The 10,309-nt window shown below is 34.0% G+C and overlaps 1 protein-coding gene across 1 annotated transcript; it reads left to right on the top strand.

The window, feature by feature from the left end:
• The first annotated feature begins 5,054 nt into the window (after positions 1 to 5,054).
• On the top strand, positions 5,055 to 9,161 carry LOC128176106 (uncharacterized). The gene is made up of 4 exons (XM_052842179.1): positions 5,055 to 5,141; positions 8,124 to 8,183; positions 8,404 to 8,595; positions 8,714 to 9,161. The coding sequence occupies exons 1-4, from the start codon at positions 5,060 to 5,062 to the stop codon at positions 8,920 to 8,922; spliced, it is 543 nt and encodes a 180-aa protein (XP_052698139.1). The 5' UTR covers positions 5,055 to 5,059; the 3' UTR covers positions 8,923 to 9,161.
• The last annotated feature ends 1,148 nt before the right edge of the window (positions 9,162 to 10,309 follow it).

The raw sequence follows: 10,309 nt of genomic DNA, 5'->3' as shown, positions 1-10,309 counted from the left end.
TACCCATTTCGCGTAATTTGATAAGGAGGCCATGCCTCCAAACCGTATCGAAAGCTTTTGAGATATCTAAAAAGCATACGTAAATGTTGCTGCCCTGTTCAACGTTATGGTATATAGTTTCTTGCATATTGAAGGAAGCGGTTAAAAACCCAAGATGCTTTTGAAAACCCTGCTGTTGTCCGCAGGGGAAATGTCTGTCAATAACAAACTCTGATATTCTTGAATTGATAACATTTTCAAAAACTTTAAGGAAACATGACAACAGGGCAACTGGTCTGTAGCTATTGCAAGATGTCTTAGGTTTGTCTCCTCCCTTGTATAATGGTACGATGAATCCACGTTTCCAGAATTATGGGATTTTCCCGATATATACAATTGCATTAAAGAGTTTAACGAGACACATATTCAAAAGGTCACCGCCAAAAATTAGATGTTCATAGGTAACAAGGTCTGGTCCCGGAGCTTTGCGGCGTTTGAGTTTGTTGAACAATGCTAATATGTCATTGGTTGATATTTGGCCACCAGGTAGTTCGTCGTGCGACTGAGTACATTCGGTTTCGATGTTCGTGTATTTAGATTCAGTTTGAACATAAAAGGTTTCATCAAATGACGGATCCTTAGACGGGGTATATATATTTTCATAGTACGTCGCAAATGCACTTGCGACGCCCAGGGGATCGCGAAAGGATACGCCCTCTGTCGAAATGATTTCTGGGTATGTGCGGGAAGTTTTAACTTTGTGTTTTTTCACAAGTTTCCAAAACAGACGTATATCGCACTCAGCGGCTTCATCTAGATCTTGATATACTTTGCGCATGTGATCTTCGTATTGTTTAGTGAGCGCATCTCTGAAGCGTCTTTTAGCGCGCTTATAGTTGCGATAAAAGTCAAAGACCATGCCACGTGGCCTCCCTTCGCCTACCCATATGCGCCGGAAGTTTCGTTCGGTGGAGTGCAATTGCTTAATTTCTTTGGACCATCCTGGTCGAGTGTGAGGGTTATAACCTGTATGGGGAATGCATTGCCGTGAAGCTACGATAATAATGTTACACAGTTGTTCACAAAAATGATTCAAATCGGCAACTGAGTGCATTTCACATTTTAATAGACTGCGAAGATCGGGTAGCATAGTTGCCTTGTAGCAATCTATAGCCTCAGTGGTTGCTTTATGCCAAGCTGGTAATTTTAGTGTGGATGTCTGAAGACAATGGCGTGAACATTGAGATTTAAAAGAAGCTAATACAGGCAAATGGTCTGAGGTGTTACAAAAATAGCCCTCTTGAAAAATCTGATAGGTAACTAGTGAATCCAACAAGCATTTGTTAAATAAAATGTAGTCAAGCATTGTGTTTTTAGGAACAAATGTAAACAATTCGCCTGAAGTTTTAAAATCTCTACCAGGCATACAAAATTCGCATTTGTTAACAAAGGTAAACAAGCGTACAAAATCGCCGGTTTCTTCAGAAATTTCACATTGTAGCATATCAGTCAATAGTTCACAGTTTGGGTTACCTCTAGGTTCCTAACTTCCACCACATAGCTGGTGCACATTTTGGTGCGAAACACACGATTGGTCTAAGAGCGGTGTAATACCGTCCTGCATTGACGACGCCATTTTTGTTTAGATTTTTAGGATTTTTTTTTTTAGGCAAAATCCTATCGGAAGCAATGGACTGGTAAACGTCCGAGTTAAAATAAACTTGCGACTTCGAGAATATAATGACGTATATCTCTGCTTTTTTTTAGACCCATCAACTTAAATTTCAACAATTTCAAATTGTTGGAAACAATTATTAAAATATGTCTACAAAATATAGTTGTAATATGACGTTAAATAACATAGCTATTACAAAAGTCTTTGTATTTTTTTTTACCCTCGTATATGCTAAATTACAAAGCAAAGAACTAGATTATAGTTGACCTCCCATTAAATATTACTGAGTAAAGCAACATGAACAAAAACTCATTGCACGGATTTAAAGACCAAGCGTTGAAGTAATTTGTCCCAAAACCCTTTAATTAAGTTACAACGAGTAACAACTTGCATGGTTTAGTACGCAACTTGGTAAGTAAACTAGAAATGTTTGCTTTATGGGTATGCATAATATACTGCTATTGAGTATTGACATGTAGTAGCAATTGACTAATAATTACCGAAATGTTGCATTTTCCCTTTTTCAACATATGAATTACTTCTGCATTTGATCTTATCAAACGTGTTTGAAATGGGTATAACTAACATGTAGTTGCATAATGTTATTTCGGAAGGGAGAAGATTACAAAAAGAGTAAAAATATGTATAAATATATAAATCAAACAATTGTGATCCATATATATAACAATTCATTTTAATTTTCATTCTTTTGGTTTTTTCGTAAATTGCAATAAATTCATACCATTGCCATTATCATAATTTATATCAAGTCATTGGTTAAGTGTCTAAGCTTTGTTTATAAAGTAAGATCCCGTAACTGATATCGCAAGTTAAGAACGCTGAGTTGGATTGAAAATACACTTTCTATAACTACAGTTTCAATCCAATGTTTTCTCAGACGTCCGCGCCAATTTGTTCCCGTCCGTATTAAATGCTTTGCTTGTAACAAGTTAAATTGACCGGAGCTGTATATTTCCAAATTTTCCAGTAAATGTTCCGCTTTTTTATGTACATGTATTTTAATCAAAAGCAAAGCAATCAACATGTGTACGAAAGGCCGAGAAGGCTCATTCGAGATTCGATATTCAAAATACGAGATTCGACATACGAGATTCAAGATTCGAATTTGAAGAAGTGTTTAGAAATGATCGAAAGGAACAAGTATCCAGACAGTGTAAGGTGTATTTAAACGGAAGACCTCTTGTTGCTAGCAACGAGCGTCTAGTTACTATTATTTTTTCTGTCACGTTTTTCAAAAACGCTTCAGCCGATTTTCATGAAATTCTCAGATCTTATTTATGACAAAATTTGTAAATTTCGGTACCGAGATATTAAAGATGTTATGTGTTTGCTTGTTCACGATTTTTCTCTAAAAGTATTTTAGATAGGACTTTAAATTTTCAGAGATGTTAGAGACTTAACGGCTGCAGTACCCTTTGGATATCCGAACGTTTGCCGTTACTTCTTGTCGTCACCGGAAGGAAATGAAAAACCTTAATTTTTTAGACTTGATTTTTTTATTATTCGATAGAAACGCTTTCAAAACTTCGGAATATGAAATTTGTTTTAAAATTGTTCCACGCATTCTCGAGATTTTGGGCTCCAAAGTCTTGAAGCGATAGTCCGCGTATAACTATCACGCAATAAATGTAAATAAAACGCAATGAATGTGAATAAAACATTCGATATGATCAAACTGTTATTACATTAATGTTCAGGTAATATGAAGATTTATACCCCCAGAAAAAACAAATTTCCCTCGGGCGAAATATGATTTTTCTTTGAGAAACAAATCTTCATTTTTCCTTTACCATTATGCAATAAATGTATATTGTCAATTGTGGTCTGAAAGAGAGATGCTTTAAAGGGTATATATACTAGTGGCAAAGCATGACATGTTGAGACTGATGAGTTGTGCAATGATAGTAAAACGTTGCAAGATAGCCTGAAACATGTTGAGCAACAGTCTAATTGTCGCAAAACACGCGCATATACAGCAGCGATTCATCTTATGACCTTTAAAAACCGTGCATCACTCTTGCAAGTACAAAAATCGTTCGTACTAAAATTCGAGATTTAAGCCCCTTTCACAATTTGCGCACGAGCAGAAGCGAGTGAATATTCGTGCGACCGATAAAATTAGATATGAATCGTAAACTGTTGTCGAAATAATCGCACTTGAAAAAAGATTCGTACGAAATTCGCACGATCTAAGCGAGCGTTGTGCGATGTAAACGTATTAAATCCTGCGATATATCTTGCGTCTTTATGCGACTGTTGTACAATGAAAGCGACTGTTGAAAGATAATGCCATAGGATCGCGCGAGAGACTAGGTGATCGGATCATTGAACGTGCGCCAATGCGATTTACCGTGCGATCATGTTACATGGTACGACTGCTCGTGCGAGTCAGAGAGGGGTATATATACCACCCATTTCCGACGCTCTTCAGTAGACATAGTTGAAAGCGAGAGAAAATGCCACCCAAGAGGAAACATAAATGCAGCAGCATTTATTATTATACCTTCATATAATTATTCTATTCTATTTGATTGGTCTAGAAAGGCACGTGACGGCCATTTCATAGGAATGAAAAAGCTGATATGAGCATATGATGTAGACAAGTATGATTAAATCAAAAATATTAAATCATTATGATTCTCACAAAACCAACTTAACTATCTATATTTCGAAATTATGAAAGAAAAGTGAGAGTAACAGAGGAAATCAAACAATTTTTAGAAATCAACATATTTTATACACTCATATGTTGTTCGTTTATTGCATTAATGTTCAGCGTATATGAAGATCTATTCCCCATGAAAAACAAATTTTTCGTGGGCGATGCCCTGGGGAAATATGATTTTTCTTGGAGAATTAAATCTTCATATTTCCCTCACCATCATGCAATAAATGTATTTTGTTGAATTGTGGTCTGAAAAAGAGATGCTTATACAGGGTATATCTACATGTACTAGTGGCAAAGCATGGCCAATTACTGATAAGACATGCAATGATAGTAAAAAGTTGCAAGATAACATGCGACATGTTGAGCAACAGTCTCATGGTCGCAAAATACGCGTGTTAACAACTGCGATTCATTTTGCGACCTTTAAAAATCGTGCATCACTCTTGCTAGTACACAAAACGTTGTAAAACGTTCGTACTAATATTCGTGCGTTGCACTGCAATAATTTGGATCGCATTCGGTCGCGTCTGAATAGTGTGCATGTGCCGCTAGTTTGTGGAGACCTGATGCGAGCACTAATATAAAAACGCACGCAACGAATGCAAGAGCTCGTGCAACGTATGAGAGAGCTTCTGCTCGTTCACCCATTGTGAAAAGGTTTAAAAAAAATACATCTTAAATTGATTTTGGCTTTTTTTTATTTCAGTCAAGTAGAAATGTTAAGCTGTTCGATAAGCGTTTTTGGATTCAACGTAAATGTTACAAAAGTAGCTGTCGTTACGTTTGTCCTTGTCCCTGGTAAGAATTTGATTGATAAATATTTTAATTCAAACTATAACAAATTAATTATGTATTTGATTCTGTTTAGTGGTTTATTCAATACAGTGCAATGCAATTCATATTCAAATAAGTGTCACTGCATTCATAAACCATTTATTTGCAGATGCATCATGTAATTTAATAATGTTTCATTACAGGCATAAAAAACAAAATTTATAAAATATATCAATTTGAATGTTTTGAGTTTCTGTTGTTTATACAGGTAAGTCTCAATGGCTCGAACTTCGAAGTTCTTGATCGCTCGAAGTGAGTCTAGGGTCCCGATTTTTTTCCCTATATAACTAAGCAAATTTACTCTTGATTTCTCGAACTCTTGATCTCTCGAAGTCAAACTGCAGTCCCGTTGTTCATATTATATAGTTTCTTACTCTCGATACCTCGAAGTCGCTGTGTATCTCCAAGCGCTATACCTAATTAACACCTACTTGGCCATTTAAATGGCTCCAGGCGTTCGATGAGTTCGACGTGTCACGAGTTGTTTATTCAGACGACACTTGTCCTGCAAGGTGATAATTGTTTGATAATGGACTATACCAATACCTAATTTATAATGAACCGTTTTACAATAATTTGGAGATGCAATGAAAATGAGAAATTAATTAAATTGAGACGAAACATGGTCAAAATTTAGAATTATAAAACTGTAAAAATTAAGCTTATCAGCATCATTGTCATAATAATGATTATTGCTGAACAACTTCTTACAGCTGGTGAAGGACCCGTACAGTAGGAACAATGAGTGATACTCGGTTATCACATTTATGACATGTCGATCGTGTGATACTCGGTTATCACATTTATGACATGTCGATCGTCTTGCAGTCCAGTTGTATCATGTGTATTAAGCAATCTGGTCTTAATACTAGTATGATGCATGAAATAAATAACTATCATGAATTTATTCAATAGGTGTTTGTATTTAGTTTTAAAAACATCCAGTACTGTATATTTTACTGAAAAGAAAACGTTGTTTAAACACGTGCGAAAGTTTAGAACTAAATAAATGGCTTCATCATTACATCCGCTTATACTAATTTTAAAACCCGTCAGTCAACCCGGAAAATTCCGAACTCTTGAAAACTCGAACTCTTGAAACCTCGAAGTTTTTCCTTGGTCCCATGGACTTCGAGCTATCGAGAGTTACCTGTATTAAAGAGGTTCGTTCCTCTGTTTTTGGTAACCATTTTGGGTCGTCTCTATTCTGGAAATTAGGCATTCTATATTGAACCTTCTCATACATTCATATGTTAAAATATATTATATAAAATAGCAACGGAAAAATTACATATTTGCAGGGTTTAGTAAGAGACTATATTTTGTGGCGGAAGGTTTTTAAGAAAAAAATGGACATTTTTCATAACTCAGTTGTTTTATAGTACCGTCATTTTAGCTTCCTTTTTTCAGTGCAAACCAACATTTCCAGATAGTTTGAGAATTAAATTTCTTCATTTTGTTACGAAATACATATTTTTTAGAATTTTTTAAAATTTGTTTTATCGACACATATTGGCAAATTTTACTTATATTTCATAAAAGCAAAGGGAATATGAATTTCAATTTTTCGCCTAAAATCAGCTTATTACCATATCTAAACTTTTATTTAATAGACCCCTACTTTTGGTTGTATTTTCTGAATTTATATGATTTTTGTGACAAGTCTACCATATTTTGAGAAAAAAGACTTTTAAATAATTTTATTGAATGTTGAATCGTTAATGAATAAAAATTACAGCGCTTTATCAGTGCATAAAGGTCAAAATATCAAATTGAATCAGGTGAAGAAATTGTTACATTTTTTCTTTATGATATTTTTAATTCTATTTATTTTAAATAGTATAAATTTGTATTTGATGCCATGGTTCATTCTGATAAAAAAAATATAGAGGGAAAAGCGATTTATGTGCTCTGCATTTTCAGTGCAGAAATATCATATTAAATACACTGAAGCGCCGAATGAAGCCATACACCCCAACATTTTGTTGTGGAATTTGGTTATGCTATATATGTAGATTGTTTAAAGGAAATGCTTTAGAAAAAACGTCCAACGTCCTTATGGTTGTTTTTTCTACATTTAGAAGCATTTATATATGTAGGTTGAAGGTAAAGTTTCAATTCGGCAAAACGAAACAACTCTTTTTTCTATAACAACCTTCTACTTTTCGAAACTAATAACTACAATCTGTGAAAATATAAACAAAATTGAATATGAAATTTATTTGGTGTACTCATTTTTTAAGCGATAAGCATATATGCTAAACGCTTTATGTCATGTAACCAAAATTATTTCCCAACCGGACGGTAAATCAGAGCGCTACCTATGATGAACCTAAAACAATCCAAAGGCTCTGATCGAAATTCAACCAAACCGGAAGTGTTCGTGATATTTAGCAAAGGTCAAAGTCTTTGCAATTGGTCGCAACCGAAATTCAAAATCGTAATATATTTCTTAACCACTTGAGATCTAGAGTTAGGTGGAAATCAGTAACCCCAACGGCAAATCTGCTTATTCATAAGGTAAAAACATTTTGGTGAACACTTAGAACATTTAAAACTTTGGCTCAGTGTAAAAATAAAAAATAAAAAAAATAACAACAACAAATACCCCAAAAACAAAAACACAAATCTTTTTCAAAACCTTCAATGCATCAAATAATGGTGTAACTAAGCAGACATCCTTTTGTTAATCCATATGTCATTGATTCATATGTCTTTTTTCGATTTTTGAACCCTTTCCCTACCTATTCTTTAAACATTTATATAAGAAAATTTAATGTTAAATACCATAATTTTAAAACAATTAGTAACTCATACACTCAAGTAATTTTGTCAGTTGCTCTCCTGTTTGTAAGTTGAATAAACTTGAAATGTTTTGAAGGCTGTCAATTCTGCATAAGTAAATATATGTTTATTATAAATTGAGAAAAATGAAAACAATTTTAGTGGCATGGGCATGCTGGAGAATATGGATTAAAAGAATGCGAAGAAAAATTAGAAAAAAAGGTAAAGCTTTTATAATTGTAATTAGCTTCACGGGATCAAATTTATAAGAAAAAAGTACGTTATTCTACTTTAAATCAATTTATTTAAAGGATTTTGGCATTGTTATGCTGATAGAATTATCAGCATTATGACTTGTTATGTGATCATATCATTGCATGAAATTGAAAATATGCAGCTCTAATTTAAAATTGTCAAAACATGACTTTCTTAAAATTTTTAGTTCCGGTGCTGTGTCTATGTGAAGAAGGGCACTACAAAAATGCATTCAAGTTCTTCGCTGAGAATAACATGAACTTTGAAGTCATCTGGTTAAACAGCTGGGATTATGGTAGCAAATTTTTATTGCTGTGTGATGTTGTTAGTCGAATTCCTGAGGATGTCCAATATGTCCTATACAAGTTGAAAATAGATGGTAAAATTCTGTTGACCATTCATTTCTTCTCTATTTTTAATAAGCAATGGTTACTACTGTTACACGTTATGCAATGTTGTAATATCCGAGTTATCTTTTAAAATATGTTTATTTTTAGGTGAAGCATTAAAAACCAACACAATGGTTGTTGCAATGCACAGATCAGAATGCGGACAAACGGAGACTGTATACAACCGCAGTAGTACTCCGGAAGATACACTGCATTCGTTGGCGTTAACAAATATATACTATAATGGGGATCGTACATTCGATTGTCTTCAAAACAAAAACGCTAAAGGTGGCATCGAGTCGTTTTTGACTGAATGATCATTTTGTATTACTTGATTACTAGAACCCATTAGAAATATAACGGACTTGTCGCAAACAGAGAAAATTCGGACTTATTTTTTTTTCTTTATTTTTCTCCACTAAAAATATTTCTGCATCACAATTTATGTTTAGTGGAATGAAAATTTTATTATTTTCTCTTATTCTGATGTACGTAATTACGACAGTCATATTCAAAGCATATGCGCGGATTTTTGCGCAGAGGTGCGAAATCTTGAATTAGGTCCGTCGTCCTTAACATAACAATTGTGATTCATTTCTGAATTGTATTAAAAAATAAAAATTTAAAGAAATATCTTATTTTTTTACTTTTTCTAGCCGAAGACAAAGAGATTCAATGGGTGGACTATTCGACCATTTTTGATAAAATTGTAGTAAATGTAGTGATCCCAGGGGCCTCACAGCCAATTGTGCCTCACGTGAAATTCACGTGAATCTGTGAAATCCCTGATAGCTTATTTTACGATGTGTATTTTACTTTACTATTATTTTTTAACTGTAGAAAGTATCACTTTTGAGATTAGATCAATTGATTATCAGTCTGACACATTTTTCATTAATAACAACATACTTAAGCCATTATCCTTACTATAATGAATATAATATAAATGTACTTCAATAAACCCAAGCCTGTTACACTCAACACGCATATAAAAATTTTTAACAAGTACAATTTTTAATTAAGGACAATCTATCAAATCAGGAATGATCATGAATCGGCTTTAATTTTGTCTTAATTGCACCGACTTCACAGATAATTTTATGATGTTATTTTGCGGTCAACCTAGTATAAGTAATATAAGCTACACCTTTTTTTTAATTATTAAAAAGAAATAATTGCTATTGGTTATGACTGCCTCAATCTTCCTACAGATCTGTAGTTGGTCTGTCCGTGAAACGATGGTTTGAATGTTGATTGTGTTGACGATCGACGGTTGATACAATTATTCTTGTAGATATGTTGATAACGATGTTTAAGCGAACAGCTGAGGCAAATAAAAGGTTTAAATCGCTGCAGAGACAGAAGGTTACAGAGTTATAAAATTTGGGAAATAAACCGAATTTTGTCACGTAGGTAAAGTTGCGTGCCATAAATGAGTTCGGAAAATGGCCGACATTACGTAAAAAAATGTTTATGTGAAAATATTGATAATATTGTTTGAGTTTTTAATGAAAATTAAATAAATAACCTTTCTTCTTCAAAACTTTGTTATTATGTCTTCGAGAACGCAACACCGTCGGAATATTAATTCTCATCGGTAAAATCTGGTAATGGCTGCGTATATACACACCAAAGTGAGCCTACTCCAAGTGCATCAGGTCGTTTCTCGCATTCTTCCCATGCACGCGAGCTTTCAGCACTTCC

Source organism: Crassostrea angulata, chromosome 3 (genome assembly GCF_025612915.1).
Source record: "Crassostrea angulata isolate pt1a10 chromosome 3, ASM2561291v2, whole genome shotgun sequence".
NCBI classification, from domain to species: domain Eukaryota; kingdom Metazoa; phylum Mollusca; class Bivalvia; order Ostreida; family Ostreidae; genus Magallana; species Magallana angulata.
Note: the sequence above shows the minus strand (reverse complement) of the source record. Positions and strands in the feature narration are given on the sequence as shown.

Coding starts and splice junctions, on each gene's coding strand:
- LOC128176106 (XM_052842179.1), top strand. CDS start 5,060: ATGTTAAGCTGTTCGATAAGCGTTTTTGGATTCAACGTAAATGTTACA. Junction 5,142..8,123: donor TACGTTTGTCCTTGTCCCTG/GTAAGAATTTGA, acceptor AAACAATTTTAG/TGGCATGGGCATGCTGGAGA. Junction 8,184..8,403: donor AAGAAAAATTAGAAAAAAAG/GTAAAGCTTTTA, acceptor TAAAATTTTTAG/TTCCGGTGCTGTGTCTATGT.